Source organism: Brachionichthys hirsutus, chromosome 7 (genome assembly GCF_040956055.1).
Source record: "Brachionichthys hirsutus isolate HB-005 chromosome 7, CSIRO-AGI_Bhir_v1, whole genome shotgun sequence".
In the NCBI taxonomy this organism is placed as follows: domain Eukaryota; kingdom Metazoa; phylum Chordata; class Actinopteri; order Lophiiformes; family Brachionichthyidae; genus Brachionichthys; species Brachionichthys hirsutus.
This window is the reverse complement of record NC_090903.1, coordinates 577,378-598,387: the sequence shown is the minus strand read 5'-3', so window position 1 is coordinate 598,387 and position 21,010 is coordinate 577,378. Positions and strand designations below refer to the sequence as shown.

Below are 21,010 nucleotides of genomic sequence, written 5' to 3'. Positions count from 1 at the left end.
GTAGTCCAGAGTCAGGACCAGGAGACAGAGACGTAGTCCAGAGTCAGGACCAGGAGTCAGAGACGTAGTCCAGAGTCAGGACCAGGAGTCAGAGATGTAGTCCAGAGTCAGGACCAGGAGACAGAGATGTAGTCCTACACCCATCTCTGAGCGTCCTCTGGATCAGTCACCCACCCAGAACCCCACCCAGAACCCCACCCAGAACCCCATAGAGATGGTGTCTGTTCCCCGACCCCCTAAGGTTGTTAAATTGTACAGGAGACGTGTTACTCCTGGAAACCTTATAAAAATAAAAACTGCTGCCACAGAAATTAATAATAGTAAAACCATTAAATGTGGACTTTTGAATATTCGCTCTTTGGCATCGAAGGCATTTTTAATAAATGATCTGATCTCAGATCAGCATGTAGATATTTTCTGTTTGACTGAAACCTGGCTGGTCCTGGAGATTATTTCAGTTTAAATGAAGCCACGCCTCCCAGTTATGTTAAATTATGGTAATTTCTGGAGACGCCGGCCGAGGAGGTGGACTTGAGATGTGTCTGATGGTGCTGTGGCTAAACTCTAGTATCAGGACACTCGCTTGGTATCGGTCGGGGCGATGGTGGCGCAGTGGCTGAGAGGGTGTAGAAATGTATGGCAGGGTGTCAGGAGCCAGGGTCAACGTAGAAAAGTCAGAAATAATGTATGTAGGGGCAGACAGGATAGGGAGGGTGGACATAGGGCTGAAAGAGAGGAAGGATTATTTTAGGGTGTTAGGAGTCAACTTAGGGATAGCGGCTAGAGAAGGGAGAGACATGCAGTACGAAGGGATCGTCAACAGCATCAGGAAGTCGTTGGGGTTCTGGAAGAGGAGGGGGTTGAAGCTGAGGGGGAAAGTGGTTGTGGTGAATGCGTTGGTGATGAGTAAGCTTGTGTATGCGATGGCTGTGTTGGATGTGCCGGAGAGGGTGATGCGAGATGTGGATGAGCTGGTTAAGGATTTTCTGTGGGGAGGGAAGGGAGTCAGGATAGCTAGGGGGGTACTGGAAAACGAGTATGTGGACGGGGGATTGAAGCTGATTAATTTACGGGATAAGGTGAAGGCACTCAGAGTTAAAACGGTGATTAGATATTTGGATAAGAGTAGGGACCATGGGTGGAAGGTTTTTTTGAGGGAGGCGATAAATAAATGTGGGGGGTGCGGGGAGAGTGGAGTGTACATGGCACTGAAGAAGGCAAGAATGAACGGAGTGAGCGAGTTTTATAAGGAAGTACTGGCGGCATGGGGAGAGTTTGTGAAGCATGTGAAGTATGAGTGTGCGAACGTGAAGCAGGTGTGGGAGCAACCACTGTTCTTTAACCCACAAATAACACACGAGGGGAACACAATGTACAACAGGGTCATGTGGAAGGCGGGGTTTAGGAAGATCAGGGATATAGTCTATGAACATGTACCGGGGTTCATGAGGGCACAGGTGATAGTGGATGAGGTGAGGGAAAGGGAGGGAGAGATTTGGCGGGGCACGGCGGAAGGAGTGATGGAGAGAATGAAGAGTGGAATGCCGTGCGAATGGGTGAGAATGATTGAGGAGGAGGCCGGAGCGTGTGAAGAAGAAGAGATCGAGATGTATGTGGGTGAGGGTGAACGGAGGGTGAGGCTGGTGTATAAATGCTTGAGGGCCAATGAGGTGAGGAGACCGGCTGCGGAGAGAGTGTGGGTGAGAGTAGTGAACGAAGTGAGAGTGGAAACGATATGGAAGAACCTGAGGGTGAAATGGAACAGCCATGAATGTGAGGATTCTGATTTTCTGTTACGTCACAATAGGGTGTTCAATAATTTAATAATTAGTAGGTTTGATGCGAATGTGAAGAAAGAATGTGATGTGTGTAGCGTGAGGGTAGAAACGTGTATGCGTGAGTTTGTTGAATGTAGAGAGCTTCAGGATGAGGGAGATGATTGACAGATGCTGGAGAGGACGGTATGTGGTGGAGATGGAGTGGAAGGCGTTGTGGCTGTTTGGAGTGACTGGGAAGAAGAAGGGGGAGAACATCAATCTGTTAAACCTGGTCCTGAGCCATGCGAGGTATGCGGTAAAATTCAGGAGGAATCTGGCCCACTATGACAATAAAGTAACGAACGTCTGGAGGTTATTCAGGAACACGGTGAGGAGGACAATAACGACACTTCATAAAAACATTGATCACGAAGACTTTCTGCAGGGGTTTATTGAGGGGAGCACTTTGGTTCAAAGGCACGGTGATGCACTGAAATTTAATTTTGACTGACTTACTGATGTTCGGTTTTATTTATTTGTTTTGATTTGGTGAGAGGCCTCGTGCCTACTCACCCTTATGTTTCCTGAGTTTATGTGTTTATGATTTGGTGAGAGGCCTCGTGCCTACTCACCCTTATGTTCTGCTGTGTTTATGGTTTTATGATTTCGGTGCCGGTTTGGAGTACGCATGAGTACGCATGAGTACGCACGTATGGACTGCTGACACAAGCTTTTATCAATGTATATATTGTACAATTGTAAATAATATGAAATTTTGATAAAAGATTTTAAAAAAAAGAGAGAGAGGGTCGTCCTATGATCGAGAGGGTGGCGGTTCGATTCCTGGCTCAGGCACATGCGTACACTGTCATTGTGTCCTGAGGCAAGTCACTTCACATTGCCTGGGTGCATGCGCATGCGCATGTGCATGTGCATGCGCACGCTGCGACCAGCAGCAGACTACAGTTAGACTGTAACTGCTGTGTTTAGTATCATTTTGATCCAAGTTAACTTGCTAAACTGGGGTAGAATTACAGTGGGTATTTAAGTCATGTGTAAAATTGGTGCAATTCCCTTTAAATAAATAAACCGGCCCTACAAATTCACCTTTTAGGGGGACAGAAATTGAGATAGTCATCACGACTCTCTCCGGATCAACCCCCCCCCCCCCCCCTATTTTTTTTGTCCACCAACATTGCACATATTAAGTGTCTTTGTAATTTATTGTAATTTATGTAATCTATTGTCATTCATTGTCATTTTGCATCGGCGGTGTAAAACCATTTTATTTTTCTAATGTTATTTTGCATCAATTGAGTTATTGAATATCGGTTTTATCTTGAAATGAAATGAAATGCTTTTTTTTTTATTAATCATCTGCTGACACACACAATGAAATTGAACTTTCACCCCAGAACAACGGGCCCCTTGAAACAACCACACGCTAACACGTGCATCAAGGGGCCCCAGCACACGGAGAGGGAGCAGGGCGAAGGCGCACCTGGAGCCGTTTGCGGGGACGGTGCCTTGCTCAAGGGCACCTCGGCAGTGCTCCGGAGGCAGACTGGCCCCTCTCCAGTCACCAGCCCATTGTTAAATGTGGATGATTTACGTACGAAGGACTTTCAACGGAAACAAGACCGCAAGAAATGCTCCTCTGAGACAGGATGTTTGACTGTACTTGTACTGTAATACATGCTACTGTGTGACTGTACTTGTACTGTAATACATGCTACTGTGTGACTGTACTTGTACTGTAATACATGCTACTGTGTGACTGTATTTGTACTGTAATACATGCTACTGTTTGACTGTACTTGTACTGTAATACATGCTACTGTGTGACTGTATTTGTACTGTAATACATGCTACTGTGTGACTGTACTTGTACTGTAATACATGCTACTGTTTGACTGTACTTGTACTGTAATACATGCTACTGTGTGACTGTATTTGTACTGTAATACATGCTACTGTGTGACTGTACTTGTACTGTAATACATGCTACTGTTTGACTGTACTTGTACTGTAATACATGCTACTGTGTGACTGTACTTGTACTGTAATACATGCTACTGTGTGACTGTACCTGTACTGTAATACATGCTACTGTGTGACTGTACTTGTACTGTAATACATGCTACTGTTTACTGTACTTGTACTGTAATACATGCTACTGTTTACTGTACTTGTACTGTAATACATGCTACTGTGTGACTGTACTTGTACTGTAATACATGCTACTGTGTGACTGTACTTGTACTGTAATACATGCTACTGTTTACTGTACTTGTACTGTAATACATGCTACTGTGTGACTGTACTCGTACGCTAACATCCCATCTAATAAATATATTCATCATTATACTTGCTATATATAGCAAGGCATCAGTGATCATTGCAGCAATCAATTCAATTCACGACAGCACACGTATTGCTTTAGAATTTATTTCATCTACAGTACATGTAAAAAAAAATAAAAAAGAATAACGAGACCTGCCAAAAGGGCACGACAGTAGATGTTTCTGATGTGTTGAACTTCCTGCTGACCACTGCCCCCCTCGGGCAAACATTTGAAATCTTCCCCTCACTCCTCGCAAGGCTGTCTGGAAACGAGTTGGACTCCCGAGCTAAGAGTCAAGCCAGAGTCGATCAAGATGGACGGCGTGCATCGAGTCCTCCCCTAACGAACACACGGCGCTGAACTAGTTCTCATCCTCAAGTTGAAACGTGCATTTCCAGGGAGGAAGGCGGGACCACTTCTGGTTTAAATACAAACCGGCTGTGCGTGACTTGGACCACCGAGTCCACGGGTCAGCAGATGACTCAATAGCACCTCTCTTGAACGTCAGGTCTTTGATCGCGTTGCACTGCTCTGTATAAACACTACCAAGGAACGACTACCTTTGTTCCATCTGTAAGTCAGGGGGGGTTGGGACTGAAACAGCAGAGGCGGCAGGACAAGATGAGCCTGTGACTTTTTTGATGATGCAATGTCTGTCTCAACAACTAATAGATTGAAAAAGCAGCTCGTGCCAATTAGCCGCTACCTAAAAGAAGCAGAAACGTCTTCAAATGGGGCAATGGCATGAAGTCCAGCAGCCTCTGACCTTCAGGGACGAGGACGAGATCAACCAGCGAGTAAATGGTCGTCGCCGTGTTGGGTTTTCACAAAGCACTGCGCTAGGTATTTGTAGTAGCTCATACTAGACACAACTGCTACGTGGTATACAGCTATGGAGTTAAACGCCCACCGGCAGATGAATTCATCTGACAAACCGGACCAGCGTGAAACCGCATTGTTCAGTTCAGTCCAAACAATGGTCTTCCTTGAGGGACTAGTGGATCATCTGTGCAGACAAAGCTCACGACTGCAGCTTCCAAGTAGTAGCCGGTTGTGTTTCAGCACACAGCAGTTGAATTCACAGTATTCCAGCAGGCTGTAACAACAGGCCGTATCTCTCGTAGGTAAGTCATAAAGCTTCAGCTGATAATGCATAGGACCCTTTGACACATTTATTCAACCGTAACAATGTGAAACACAGATTCGTATAGTGTAGCAGGGAAGCTGAAACAGCGAGAACATAGTATTTAAAACGACGCATGTTTGCAGTCTCAAAAGAACAAACTAAACCAAAATAATCTCAGAGGCCAGAGACAGCCAGAGACAGCCAGAGACAGCCAGAGAGAGCCAGAGACAGCCAGAGACAGCCAGAGAGAGCCAGAGACAGCCAGAGACAGCCAGAGAGAGCCAGAGACAGCCAGAGACAGCCAGAGAGAGCCAGAGACAGCCAGAGACAGTCAGAGACAGCCAGAGACAGCCAGAGACAGACAGAGACACAGAGACAGTCAGAGACAGTCAGAGACAGCCAGAGAGAGCCAGAGAGAGCCAGGGACAGCCAGAGAGAGCCAGAGACAGCCAGAGACAGTCAGAGACAGCCAGGGACAGTCAGAGACAGCCAGAGAGAGCCAGAGACAGCCAGAGACAGCCAGAGACAGCCAGAGACAGCCAGAGACAGCCAGAGAGAGCCAGAGACAGCCAGAGACAGCCAGAGAGAGCCAGAGACAGCCAGAGACAGCCAGAGAGAGCCAGAGACAGCCAGAGACAGCCAGAGAGAGCCAGAGACAGCCAGAGACAGTCAGAGACAGCCAGAGACAGCCAGAGACAGACAGAGACACAGAGACAGTCAGAGACAGTCAGAGACAGCCAGAGAGAGCCAGAGAGAGCCAGGGACAGCCAGAGACAGCCAGAGACAGCCAGAGACAGTCAGAGACAGACAGAGACAGTCAGAGACAGACAGAGACAGTCAGAGACAGTCAGAGAGAGCCAGAGACAGCCAGAGACAGACGGAGACAAAGACTTCTGAGCCGTCCTGCTGCTCACCGGGGCTGCATCCTGAGACGTTCCAGACAGTGAGCGTACAGCAGGCCACCAAGGTACAGATAAAGTGCGGCTTGTTTTCTCTTAACGTGATGCTTTAAATAATTTAAATGACAAAATGGTTCTCGGGTAAAATAGTGTTGGGCGGGAGAAAGACACATGTACAATTAAAAATGAAATGAAATGAAACACGACATCAATCTGGAGAAGGAAAGAGTTCAGCATAATACAAAAGGCTTGGAGGATATACCGCTGGCCACTAGGGGAGTCGTTGCTACCGTTCACATCTTCAAAAGAACAAGGATTGAGGGTAAGACTATGAAACGGGGACCTCGATTTGGACCTCGGCGTGCCAGGAAGCAGCAGACTGTAGTCGGTGAATAATAATATTCAGTTACAGATTATAAATACGTTTGGGTCTTGTAATGTAATTATTTGGCTTCATTAACATATGATTGAATCTAGAAAATAAAACAGGAGTGATGGTTCCGTTCACAGCAGACCATGAGACGCCTGTTCTGCTCCCTTATTGTCCTCGACACTCCAGTAAAGTGGCCACATCGTGCGTGTGTGTGTGTGTGCGTGGGGGGGGGGGGGGGTTACATAAATTATAGCCACGGTAACCTCACATCCCTCCTGGGTGTTGAAAGAATTTGAGCGTTACGAACGAACAGTCCTCTAGTCGGTCTTCAGCCGCTAAACAGGAGACAGAAAATAAAGAAGACAATAAGCGAACGCTTCTCCCTGGCTACCGAGCACGAAGTGTCAAGGGTCAGGGTCAGGGTCAGGGTTACGGTGAGGGTTAGGGGCTGCCCGCTGCAACAGTCTAAGACAATATTTAACTCTTAAGTGTTTGTAGAGGACTCTCTGCACAGTAATGCACGAGGAAATTCATGAAGGGGTCTATTTCAGGAGAAATGACGCAAGTTACACCAGGATGTGTGACTGTACTTGTACTGTAATACATGCTACTGGGTGACTGTACTTGTACTGTAATACATGCTACTGGGTGACTGTACTTGTACTGTAATACATGCTACTGGGTGACTGTACTTGTACTGTAATACATGCTACTGTCTAACTGTACTTGTACGCTAACATTCTATCTAATATATTCATCATCATCATCATCAAACATGATTTAAAATATAGTTATTTTTATTTCCTCTTTTTTCTCCAGGATAGACTAATTCCTTTGAGCCTGAAATAATCAGAATGCTCGAGTGACTGCCATCGAAGAACATACAGCGTGGTTTGTTATAATGCATACAGAAAATCTGGAATTACACGGTCATCTTACTCCGGACATTTTGAGGGACACAAGTCTTCCACCGGACAGGTGTCACATATCAAGATGCTGCTTGTGTAGCGCGAGTGTCCGAGAACGAGGAAGGAAATCTATGCGAGTGACTCAATTACACGAATAAAACTTAAATTACCTTGTTCATGAACAGCTGCGCTTGATTGAGTTCAGATAAACTTTCAACAGAGAGAAAGAAATTCAGATAGAGAGACAACCAATTCAGAGGAGATGTCGCATAATGCCATGCTTTGCATGTCCATATTATTTTTAAATAGTAGATGGAATACAAGTTCATAAAACTGCCGTCAACTAACCTACGTTTCACAGTGGGACAGGAGTGACGTAATCTCTGGGCCGACGTGGCCCACGGCCTTGGCTGCCTCCAGTATGGCTCTCCTGTACATCCCTTTCTTCTTGCGGTTAAAGCGAGACCTGAAGAGTTCTCTGAAGGGTGAAAGTTTGGCAACAGAAAGCTGGGAGGTGGTGGGTGAACCAAACCAAGCCACCTTCGCCTGGGGCCACTGAGCCTCACAACCGGTCACCTCCTTATGATTGGGGCCGATGATGTTGAGAACACGTGCTGGCCACCAGGGGAAGCCATGGATCTTCCCCCACACAATGTCACCCACTGCAACGGCATAACCCTCTTCTGTTACACACTTTGTCATACTGCGTGTGTGAAGTCGCACTGTCAGTGGTGGCACTGTTTTCCGGTCTTCCCGTGAAGGTACAGATGACGAGGTTACTGAAAGGTCTTCGCCTGGGGCCAGGTCACACAGCTCAGGGGAGGTGCCATCAGAGATGGAGGACTTGGACTCATCTAAACTGTCGCTGCTGCAGACCGACAAGCTGGAGGAATCTGCTTTACGCTTATGAAAATTGATAAGAAGGGTGAGGTCACCGTGGCTGCGTTCCACCTCCTCTCCCGAGTTCCCTGACCACAGCTCCAGAGTGTTTTTACCTTCCCCCGAGTCTTCTAATTGTGGGTGACAGGATACAGGGACTTTGGGGCTTTGTTTCCTTGTACCCCCGACAAGTTCTGCCTCATACTCGACCACCCTGTCCTCTCCCTCCGTCTGAGGGGGTTTCAAGTTAATTTTTGGACAAGGTAAATCCTCACTCACGGTCGTAAAAGGTCTGGTTAATTTCAGTTTGGGAATGGACACAGTGAGACCAGACCGTGTAGCATTTAGAATGTGCCTTTGCACATTGGCAGAATAAGACGTTGTCTTGGCTTCCTCTCCCACACCGTTCTGCAACAGTTGTTTGGGGCAGAATGGCTTGACTGAACCATGAACTCTTGAAGGTATCTTCATGACTTCCCCCTTGCCCTGTGGAGTACTGTAAGAAATCTTGATGACAGGACTGTGGGGTATACTGTCACCCAATGGGTACTTCTCCCCTTCATCTTCCCCCTTTTTGTCCTTTCGGAGGCGCTTGCCATCAAGGCTACTGGTGCCATTTTCACGTCTTTTAGTGTGATTGGTTGCAACAACATCCTCTTTTCTTGATAGCTTAGTGGGGATATCCTTGTCACCAGCATCACCCTGTAGTGAATTCTCTTTTGTAGTAGAGATCTTACTATTGCTCATTCCATCTTTGCTGTCCTCATCACTATTCAGTGTGTTCTTGCACTTTTCACATAATACCTGCCGTGGTCGTAGACGGATAGTACTCATAGTCATGCGCCCAGGCTCTCGAGTTCGTCTCTTCTTTCTCTTAATTGGTCGTGGAGGGGGCTGGGGTACCCATTGGTTGTAGCTGTGGCGTACCCATAAGGGCTGAGGGAAGGGGGCTCCTTCAAAATAAGGAGGATAAGACTGTGCAGAAGACACTGGTGTGGGCACATGGCAGGGAACAGGTGCCGTATGTACGCTCCCTTCAGGGAGACTGTTTTCATCCTTTGGTCTTTGTGTAGCCTGGTTAGGAGATTTGGAAACTGGTTCCTCACTCAGAACTTCAGAAATTTCACAAGCTGGTTTAGATATCAGGCAGTCCCCAGGTTTTGTAGTGAAATCCGGTAGACAGAATAGCCCACTTCTAAGATAGACAAAAAAATGGAAACACAAATAACAATAATTAACTTTGAGCTTCTGTTCATTGCTTCATTGAAATGCATGCAAGCAAATAGAAATATATGTTTTACATATGGCATGAATTTCTTACTTTTCTGTTAATTCACAATAATGAGACAGCAATGCTGTTTGTTTATTTCAACAAGCATCAAACCCTTGGATTCAGTTTTAAGTTAAAAGAATACTAAAAGCAAGTTAAACTCTTTGAGTGACCTACCACTGGAAAACCTATTTCAGCATTCTGCTTTCCTAAAGGCCCCATATTCTACCCGTTCTCCACAAGTTTACGCAGTTCTCAGGCATTTGTGTGAAATATCTGAGCCAGTCTTTGGTCAAAATAGCAAACAGATGCTGCAGGACAGCGTCCCTCATTTCTGTCTCAAACAGATGCTGCAGGACAGCGTCCCTCATTTCTGTCTCAAACAGATGCTGCAGGACAGCGTCCCTCATTTCTGTCTCAAACAGATGCTGCAGGACAGCGTCCCTCATTTCTGTCTCAAGCAGATGCTGCAGGACAGCGTCCCTCATTTCTGTCTCAAACAGATGCTGCAGGACAGCGTCCCTCATTTCTGTCTCAAACAGATGCTGCAGGACAGCGTCCCTCATTTCTGTCTCAAACAGATGCTGCAGGACAGCGTCCCTCATTTCTGTCTCAAGCAGATGCTGCAGGACAGCGTCCCTCATTTCTGTCTCAAACAGATGCTGCAGGACAGCGTTCCTCGTTTCTGTCTCAAACAGATGCTGCAGGACAGCGTCCCTCGTTTCTGTCTCAAACAGATGCTGCAGGACAGCGTCCCTCGTTTCTGTCTCAAACAGATGCTGCAGGACAGCGTCCCTCGTTTCTGTCTCACACAGATGCTGCAGGACAGCGTCCCTCGTTTCTGTCTCAAACAGATGCTGCAGGACAGCGTCCCTCGTTTCTGTCTCAAACAGATGCTGCAGGACAGCGTCCCTCGTTTCTGTCTCAAACAGATGCTGCAGGACAGCGTCCCTCGTTCCTGTCTCAAACAGATGCTGCAGGACAGCGTCCCTCATTTCTGTCTCAAACAGATGCTGCAGGACAGCGTCCCTCATTTCTGTCTCAAACAGATGCTGCAGGACAGCGTCCCTCATTCCTGTCTCAAACAGATGCTGCAGGACAGCGTCCCTCGTTCCTGTCTCAAACAGATGCTGCAGGACAGCGTCCCTCGTTCCTGTCTCAAACAGATGCTGCAGGACAGCGTCCCTCATTTCTGTCTCAAACAGATGCTGCAGGACAGCGTCCCTCATTTCTGTCTCAAGCAGATGCTGCAGGACAGCGTCCCTCATTTCTGTCTCAAACAGATGCTGCAGGACAGCGTCCCTCATTTCTGTCTCAAACAGATGCTGCAGGACAGCGTCCCTCATTTCTGTCTCAAACAGATGCTGCAGGACAGCGTCCCTCATTTCTGTCTCAAACAGATGCTGCAGGACAGCGTCCCTCATTTCTGTCTCAAGCAGATGCTGCAGGACAGCGTCCCTCATTTCTGTCTCAAACAGATGCTGCAGGACAGCGTCCCTCATTTCTGTCTCAAACAGATGCTGCAGGACAGCGTCCCTCATTTCTGTCTCAAACAGATGCTGCAGGACAGCGTCCCTCGTTTCTGTCTCAAACAGATGCTGCAGGACAGCGTCCCTCGTTTCTGTCTCAAACAGATGCTGCAGGACAGCGTCCCTCGTTTCTGTCTCAAACAGATGCTGCAGGACAGCGTCCCTCATTTCTGTCTCAAACAGATGCTGCAGGACGGCGTCCCTCATTCCTGTCTCAAACAGATGCTGCAGGACGGCGTCCCTCATTCCTGTCTCAAACAGATGCTGCAGGACAGCGTCCCTCGTTTCTGTCTCAAACAGATGCTGCAGGACGGCGTCCCTCATTTCTGTCTCAAACAGATGCTGCAGGACAGCGTCCCTCATTTCTGTCTCAAAGAGATGCTGCAGGACAGCGTCCCTCATTTCTGTCTCAGACAGATGCTGCAGGACAGTGTCCCTCATTCCTGTCTCAAAGAGATGCTGCAGGACAGCGTCCCTCATTTCTGTCTCAGACAGATGCTGCAGGACAGTGTCCCTCATTCCTGTCTCAAACAGATGCTGCAGGACAGTGTCCCTCATTCCTGTCTCAAACAGATGCTGCAGGACAGCGTCCCTCATTTCTGTCTCAAACAGATGCTGCAGGACAGCGTCCCTCATTCCTGTCTCAAACAGATGCTGCAGGACAGCGTCCCTCATGTCTGTCTCAAACACATGCTGCAGGACAGCGTCCCTCATTTCTGTCTCAAACAGATGCTGCAGGACAGCGTCCCTCATTTCTGTCTCAGACAGATGCTGCAGGACAGCGTCCCTCTTGTCTGTCTCATACAGATGCTGCAGGACAGCGTCACTCATTCCTGTCTCAAACAGATGCTGCAGGACAGCGTCCCCCGTTTCTGTCTCAAACAGATGCTGCAGGACAGCGTCCCTCATTCCTGTCTCAAACAGATGCTGCAGGACAGCGTCCCTCATTCCTGTCTCAAACAGATGCTGCAGGACAGCGTCCCTCGTTCCTGTCTCAAACAGATGCTGCAGGACAGCGTCCCTCATTTCTGTCTCAAACAGATGCTGCAGGACAGCGTCCCTCATTCCTGTCTCAAACAGATGCTGCAGGACAGCGTCCCTCATGTCTGTCTCAAACAGATGCTGCAGGACAGCGTCCCTCATGTCTGTCTCAAACAGATGCTGCAGGACAGCGTCCCTCATTTCTGTCTCAAACAGATGCTGCAGGACAGCGTCCCTCATTTCTGTCTCAGACAGATGCTGCAGGACAGCGTCCCTCTTGTCTGTCTCATACAGATGCTGCAGGACAGCGTCCCTCATTCCTGTCTCAAACAGATGCTGCAGGACAGCGTCCCCCGTTTCTGTCTCAAACAGATGCTGCAGGACAGCGTCCCTCATTCCTGTCTCAAACAGATGCTGCAGGACAGCGTCCCTCATTCCTGTCTCAAACAGATGCTGCAGGACAGCGTCCCTCGTTCCTGTCTCAAACAGATGCTGCAGGACAGCGTCCCTCATTTCTGTCTCAAACAGATGCTGCAGGACAGCGTCCCTCATTCCTGTCTCAAACAGATGCTGCAGGACAGCGTCCCTCATTTCTGTCTCAAACAGATGCTGCAGGACAGCGTCCCTCATTTCTGTCTCCAACAGACGCTGCAGGACAGCGTCCCTCATTTCTGTCTCAAACAGATGCTGCAGGACAGCGTCCCTCATTTCTGTCTCATACAGATGCTGCAGGACAGCGTCCCTCATTTCTGTCTCCAACAGATGCTGCAGGACAGCGTCCCTCATTTCTGTCTCAAACAGATGCTGCAGGACAGCGTCCCTCATTTCTGTCTCTAACAGATGCTGCAGGACAGCGTCCCTCATTTCTGTCTCAAACAGATGCTGCAGGACAGCGTCCCTCATTTCTGTCTCTAACAGATGCTGCAGGACAGCGTCCCTCATTCCTGCCTCAAACAGATGCTGCAGGACAGCGTCCCTCATTCCTGTCTCAAACAGATGCTGCAGGACAGCGTCCCTCATTTCTGTCTCAAACAGATGCTGCAGGACAGCGTCCCTCATTCCTGTCTCAAACAGATGCTGCAGGACAGCGTCCCTCATTTCTGTCTCAAACAGATGCTGCAGGACAGCGTCCCTCATTTCAGGGTAAATGCTGCAGGACAGCGTCCCTCATTTCAGGGTAAATGCTGCAGGACAGCGTCCCTCATTTCAGGGTAAATGCTGCAGGACAGCGTCCCTCATTTCTGTCTCAAACAGATGCTGCAGGACAGCGTCCCTCATTTCAGGGTAAATGCTGCAGTAGAGCGCAGACACGGGGACGCACGCACATTGTGCACGTTTTTATCAATGTGACGTAACACAAAGGAGGATTTCTGCCGTTTTCGTCGTTGATTACTGAACTACGCAGGATTGACCGAATTGTTTATTTCTGTTTTGGGTTGATAAGGACCTAAAATCACCACAATAGTGTCGAAACATGGGAAACGCGAGTTTTTCAGAATATGGGACCGTTGAGGAAGGACTGAAGCAGAAATACACGACATGGTCGTGGTGATTTCAGCAAAACCTCGTGTGGAGTCTAAGCTCAATCTTTAACTCATTCAATGCCATTGACGTCTAAAGACACGTTTAATAATCAAAATGTGGGATGCCATGAAGAGGAGAATCAGAATCAGGATCAGGATCAGGAGAATCAGAATCCATTTATTGACATTCACAGACTAGGAATTTTACTCTGTGAAGTCGTGCAACATGTAACCGCAACGGAGGAGTTGCTTGCTACCGAAGCGGACCGGCACGGCTACGGAAGCAGAACGATGATCAGTCTGAGGGTCAAATGTTGATGTGGTACTGTTTGGTTTTGTTGTAAATAAATGTATTATTCCAACATCAAAACCTCCTTCCCAGTGTTTTTTTTTAAATCAAATCTACCTCTGAGAGAAAATTATAGAAATACTCTGTTTCAGATGAAGGAAGAGGCTTTGATCTTCCGTTTGACCGGTTTGGTGTTTACAGAGTCATATGACACAATATTCTGTGGGTCAATCTGGGGCACGGCTGCTGAACATGGCTGGCATTTAATAGGTTAATCGCATGATAAAGCGCTCCCAAACATTCTCTCCAATTTGAAGACATGTGTGGCTCCTTGAATTATTCTTCTACAAACTATTACATGCTGTCTTAGTCCTCTAGTTTGAGCTGCTGCAATCAAACTGCCGCATGTCCACCCTGCTTTCCACCTCGCTTCTACCTGAACTGCATTTAGACTGAACACCGGAGGGATTACGGCAGCAACAGCACTACCTCAGTCATTTCTACTGTTCTTCCCATATTCTTGTGTCAGCAAAAGTCAAAATAAGGCCACAGAGTCTCCGAGAGGTGTCTGGCTGGCAGCGGTAGCATGGCAGTGCTGCCTTTAGTCAGAGGCGCCAGACAAAGGGACCACAGGATGCCCAGGAAATCCCCTCTCAACACCTGGCAACAAAAACCTGCCCCTGAATCACCCGGGATTCAACAACGTGGGGAAGGAGCCAGGAGATTCCAGTTTGTTTTGCATCAACCTCTCCTCAGGCTCTAGGCCATGTGTGATTATTAATTAGTGTACATTTAGGTTCCCAGGTGAGGAAACTGGCAAGCACCTCCAAGTAATAGTCTCTTGGTGCCGCTGAAACCTCGCACCTTTTCACGTTTCCCTGAAGCAGACAGATAAGAGGCATCGTTAGAGTACAAGAGTACAGTACAGAGTACACTGTGCACGTGCCACTTCAGGGTGGTACGCTCGACCAAGACGGGCAGAGATGTCTCAAAGATAAGCCTCGACAGTGCTTGAAAAAGCAACCTGGAAAGACAACGGCCGGATGTCTTCTCATGAGCTGAGAAGGAACTAATCAAAGGTTGTCAGTGGTAAGAGACGAAACACAGGCCTGCTGGAGAGTTTCCAGGACGGTGTGAGCTCTCGTAGGAAAAACTAGCAAAAGGTGCAACGTGGGGAAGGTTCTGGCCGTCTATAGCCAAAAGGTGCAACGAGGGGTAGGTTCTGGCCGTCTATAGCCAAAAGGTGCAACGAGGGGTAGGTTCTGGCCGTCTATAGCCAAAAGGTGCAACGTTGGGAAGGTTCTGGCCGTCTATAGCCAAAAGGTGCAACGTGGGGTAGGTTCTGGCCGTCTATAGCCAAAAGGTGCAACGTGGGGTAGGTTCTGGCCGTCTATAGCCAAAAGGTGCAACGTGGGGAAGGTTCTGGCCGTCTATAGCCAAAAGGTGCAACGTTGGGAAGGTTCTGGCCGTCTATAGCCAAAAGGTGCAACGTTGGGAAGGTTCTGGCCGTCTATAGCCAAAAGGTGCAACGTTGGGAAGGTTCTGGCCGTCTATAGCCAAAAGGTGCAACGTGGGGAAGGTTCTGGCCGTCTATAGCCAAAAGGTGCAACGTGGGGAAGGTTCTGGCCGTCTATAGCCAAAAGGTGCAACGTGGGGAAGGTTCTGGCCGTCTATAGCCAAAAGGTGCAACGTGGGGAAGGTTCTGGCCGTATATAGCCAAAAGGTGCAACGTGGGGAAGGTTCTGGCCGTATATAGCCAAAAGGTGCAACGTGGGGAAGGTTCTGGCCGTCTATAGCCAAAAGGTGCAACGTGGGGAAGGTTCTGGCCGTATATAGCCAAAAGGTGCAACGTGGGGAAGGTTCTGGCCGTATATAGCCAAAAGGTGCAACGTGGGGAAGGTTCTGGCCGTCTATAGCCAAAAGGTGCAACGTGGGGAAGGTTCTGGCCGTATATAGCCAAAAGGTGCAACGTGGGGAAGGTTCTGGCCGTATATAGCCAAAAGGTGCAACGTGGGGAAGGTTCTGGCCGTATATAGCCATAAGCGGTTCATAAGCTGAATAACCTGAGGAGCAAAAGGCCTGCTTCAGTGAGGAAGACCTTCTGAGTCTTCACAGAAGCAGCTGTGCTAACATTTGGCATTGTTTGCAGACCGAAACGTCCGTGGTGATGAAGTGACGATTTTCCAAACAGCCAACGTACATTCCGTTTGAGTCCCAAATCATGAACAGGAAAGGCCGCTGCTCGGCCACGGCCTAGCCTTTGGCTGAAGGCGCTGTCGTGGTGCTATGCTGGATCGGGCTAACAATAAGCTACAGCCGAACCCGCTGACCGGGTCATGATTCCCGAGAGACCGTTCACAGTGTATGCAGCCAAGGACACGGTTTTGATAAATAGTGTTTTGTCATCCTAAATAAAACATCAGAGCAGCGCATTAAAGGGTCTATAGAGAATGAGTTCGCCATTCACGGAGCAGCTAGCCGCTAGCCGCTAGCTACCGTGAAAGCTACACAAGCCGGAGTCTTTTGTATGTAGGCCCTGAGCCAGCAGCTAGCGTCGACTGTAGATTACCCGTTAGCATAGTTTAGCAAGTAATGTTTTGATTTATACAATTACTACGAAAAAACACAACAAAATATCACTCACCTTTTGTTGCAGTCAAGTAATATTCCCGTGTAGCTCATCTCTCGATAAATCAGCGACACCACCAGTGTATCGTTAACTACTTGATCGATAGTGACAGGTACCCGAGAGCCGGCCCGCAGCTCCACGGTCACAGCCTCCATGTTTCCCGGCTTCAAGTGTCCGGTGAGGCGTTGCTCGATCCTGGCCAAAGGAGCCACGGTCGCGACGGCCAAAGATCCGTCTCCTCTTTGCTCTTGAAGCAGAAGGCTACACCAGGGCATAAAACGACGCCATCAGCCCCACCGAGTCAGTCAGACGGGTCTGCCAGCGCTGACATCACGCTGCCTCCGCCAGGAGAGGAGCCATCTCCGACGACGAGGCCTTCCCTTCCTGCCTCGGCAACCCGCTCGAGTCCTGCTGGGCTTCCTCAGGAGGCTGTGTTTCTGTTAGCTTTAACGCATGCTAACGCTACAGTGGAGCATCCAGCAGTCATGTTTGCAATAAGCGATAATGTGATCAAAATGTCGGTTCTTCCCCTCCTCATGTGAACTGAAGGCGTCTTGCCTTCCAGCTGCAACGTGAGCTCGACTGTTGAAGATGGGAGTCGTTCCAATAAATGTTACAAACGCAAACCACAAATGTTAAGACGCAGGAGTGGCGGCGTTTTGATCGAATGGAAACTCTGCCAGGGGGATCCTCTCCTAAAATAACGGAACCAGTCATTCCTTTATCTGCAACTAAAACTGAGTTCAGTTCAATGACGGACAAGCTGAGTGCACGTTGGCAATATGGATGAAAGCGAGGCCTGATCCTTCTCCACGACGACCATCTGCTCAGCGGTCGGGCCCCTGGGGTCTCTGTGTGTGGGGGGGCAATCTGAAGAGCCACGCAGGTCAAAGGGCAAAAGTCCACATCATACTCGTTCCATAAATAAGCCTTGTGGGATCAGACTTTTTTTTCTAGAGGTGTTCGGTTACAGTTTATTTGATCAATGAGAAGCGGCGGGCGAGAGATCTGGTTTGTGAATGTTTTTAGTGATGCTCAAGAAGAAGAAAAGAAAAGGCTCGCGTGGTCGATGCAGAGACTGGCTTCGTCCACTAGGGGTCTCTAGCCTCAACCCGAATGGCGATTCTTGCAGCTCAACATGAAATTTGCTCGATATCATACCTTCAAGCAGGGGCCTCGAACTACTCGGGGGGGGGGGGGGGTCTGGGTGAGGCCTGGGTGAGGCCTGGGTGAGGTCTGGGTAAGGTCTGGGTAAGGTCTGGGTGAGGTCTGGGTGAGGTCAAGGTGAGGCCTGGGTGAGGCCTGGGTGAGGTCTGGGTGAGGCCTGGGTGAGGTCTGGGTAAGGTCTGGGTGAGGTCTGGGTGAGGTCAAAGTGAGGCCTGGGTGAGGTCTGGGTGAGGTCTGGGTGAGGCCTGGGTAAGGCCTGAGTGAGGTCAAGGTGAGGCCTGGGTGAGGTCAAGGTGAGGCCTGGGTGAGGTCTGGGTGAGGCCTGGGTGAGGTCTGGGTAAGGTCTGGGTGAGGTCTGGGTGAGGTCAAGGTGAGGCCTGGGTGAGGTCTGGGTGAGGCCTGGGTGAGGCCTGAGTGAGGTCAAGGTGAGGCCTGGGTGAGGTCTGGGTGAGGTCTGGGTGAGGTCTGGGTGAGGCCTGGGTGAGGCCTGAGTGAGGTCAAGGTGAGGCCTGGGTGAGGTCAAGGTGAGGCCTGGGTGAGGTCAAGGTGAGGCCTGGGTGAGGTCTGGGTGAGGCCTGGGTGAGGTCTGGGTGAGGTCAAGGTGAGGCCTGGGTGAGGTCTGGGTGAGGCCTGGGTGAGGCCTGAGTGAGGTCAAGGTGAGGCCTGGGTGAGGTCAAGGTGAGGCCTGGGTGAGGCCTGGGTGAGGTCTGGGTGAGGTCTGGGTGAGGCCTGGGTGAGGTCAAGGTGAGGCCTGGGTGAGGCCTGGGTGAGGTCTGGGTGAGGCCTGGGTGAGGCCTGGGTGAGGTCTGGGTGAGGCCTAGGTGAGGCCTGGGTGAGGTCAAGGTGAGGCCTGGGTGAGGCCTGGGTGAGGCCTGGGTGAGGCCTGGGTGAGGTCTGGGTGAGGCCTGGGTGAGGTCTGGGTGAGGTCAAGGTGAGGCCTGGGTGAGGCCTGGGTGAGGCCTGGGTGAGGTCTGGGTGAGGCCTGGGTGAGGCCTCACCCAGGCAACAATTATAAACAATTATAATCTCCAATGGAATCTCTAAACAGCTCTGCAGTTAGGGTTAGGGTGTTGTTGCCAGGGTAATGTATATTACGTATAATATACGTATAATATACATTACTCCCATGGGATACAGTTACGTAGGTGTTATTTAGTGGTTTTTATTTTTATAATGGTATGTCCGAGCCAACAGCAGCCTTCCGCTGACTTTGTGAAATACATGACTGTACTGACTGGGGAAGGAACATAATGGAGTAAATACATTTAAAGTAATCACATTTACAGGAATACCGTTATTTCCGGACTATTGAGCACACCTGAGCAGCCACTAAATAAAAAAAATAAATATATTATACATATATAGGCTACACCTGTCTAATAGCCGCAGGTGTCTACGTTGTAACTTGAGATATTTACACAGAAAGATTTTGGTTTAAACTTTTAGTTAAATAAATGGAACCTTGATTCACGAATTTAATCCGTTCTTTGACTCTGTTTGGGCCGCGAAACAATTTTTCACATTTAAATGAATGTAAATCCAGTTAATTGGTTAATATGTTTAGGCGTCTTAGCTCCACCCACTACAAGTAGCAATTTTAACTCCATTGGGAGCCATGAGGGTAAATGTAACAAAATAAAAGCACAAGAAACAAGGCGCGGTGAGTAGCGCTGTAGCTTTCGCTGCCATCTCAACGTCTCATCATCGATGGATTGAACTCATGTGCAGCGTCTCTATTTCCTTCTGAAGCCAGATCTTATGCATTCCTTTGTGTTTTCCATAATGAGGAAACAGTGTGTACCTCGAATAGTTTCATTGGTCCACTGTGACCTGTTTGAGAAGGTCATTGGTCTGATTGGCCTGGCATTTTAGCCTGTAGAAATCCATAAATTAGCCACATCGATGAGCCGCAGGGTTCAAAGCGTGTGAAGAAAGTGGCGGTTTATAGTCTGAAATTACAGTATTACAAAAATGGGACGAATGATCAATATTCGTGTCAAATTGTTGATATTCTAAAAAACTCACGAGTTCAAAGTTAATTGTATGAGAAGAGATCCCCCCTGAGGCTGCTCTTATGGATGACCTTTTGAGGCGGGGTCCGGCTGTCAGGGAGTACATTCAGACGGTTCCGGCTTCGAGCACAGAGCTTATCGATCATTTGCAGAGGGATAAGAATATTATGGAGTATTATGGGTTCATCAGCCAAGTGCTGCGTGCCATCTCCAAGGCAACAGCAGTCACGGGGAAAGGAGCTATGTTTGTAGATAACTTGACAAAAAGAGCAGATGGTGATGATGTCCATGCATGCTGCAGGATAGAGGACTTCACCCTGTCCTTTGCATCGTCCCCCCCAACACCAGCCACTCTCATGTCCTCCCTCACTACGTCCATGTCTCTTCTCCTGGGTTGTCCTCTAGCCGTGTTCCCTGGCAGTTCCATCCTCAGTATCCTTCTATACTTTGGACATGTCCAAACCATCAAAGTCTGGTCTCTCTGACCTTGTCTCCAAAACGTCTAACCTTCACTGTCCCTCTTATCGTCTCATTTCTAATCCTGTCCAACCTGGTCAATCCCAAGGAGAACCTCAGCATCTTCATCTCCTCCACTTGTAGCTCCGCCTCCTGTCTTCTCCTCAGAGACACTGTCTCTAAGCCGTCCATCATGGCTGTCCTCACCACTGTCTCTAAGCCGTCCATCATGGCTGTCCTCACCACTGTCTCTAAGCCGTCCATCATGGCTGTCCTCACCACTGTCTCTAAGCCGTCCATCATGTCTGTCCTCACCACTGTCTCTAAGCCGTCCATCATGGCTGTCCTCACCACTGTCTCTAAGCCGTCCATCATGGCTGTCCTCACCACTGTCTCTAAGCCGTCCATCATGGCTGTCCTCACCACTGTCTCTAAGCCGTCCATCATGGCTGTCCTCACCACTGTCTCTCAGCCGTCCATCATGTCTGTCCTCACCACTGTCTCTAAGCCGTCCATCATGGCTGTCCTCACCACTGTCTTGTAGACCTGTCCCTTCGTCCTATCACAGAGCACACCTGATACTCTCCTCCCCCCGTTCCAGCCTGCCTGCACACGATTCTTCACCTCCTTTCCACATTCTCTCCATCACTCTGCTCTGTTGACCCGAGGTACCTGAAGTCCTCTCCCTTCTTTACGTCTCTTCCTTGTAGCTTCACTGTCCCCCCTGGGACCTTCTCATGTACACACATGTACTCTGTTTTACTCCTGCTCACCTTCATTCCTCTCTTTTCTAGAGCAGACCTCCACTTCTCTAGATTCTCCTCTACCTGCAGATCACAATGTCATCTGCAAACATCATATTCAGAGG

General features: G+C 48.9%; 1 protein-coding gene across 1 annotated transcript; it reads right to left on the bottom strand.

Moving 5' to 3' along the window:
• Nucleotides 1-7,704: 7,704 nt before the first annotated feature.
• pwwp2b (PWWP domain containing 2B) lies at nucleotides 7,705-16,695 on the bottom strand. Its single transcript, XM_068741531.1, has 2 exons — nucleotides 16,523-16,695; nucleotides 7,705-9,481 (listed from the first exon to the last, which is right to left on the bottom strand). The coding sequence occupies exons 1-2, from the start codon at nucleotides 16,660-16,662 to the stop codon at nucleotides 7,756-7,758; spliced, it is 1,866 nt and encodes a 621-aa protein (XP_068597632.1). The 5' UTR covers nucleotides 16,663-16,695; the 3' UTR covers nucleotides 7,705-7,755.
• Between the last annotated feature and the right edge of the window lie 4,315 nt (nucleotides 16,696-21,010).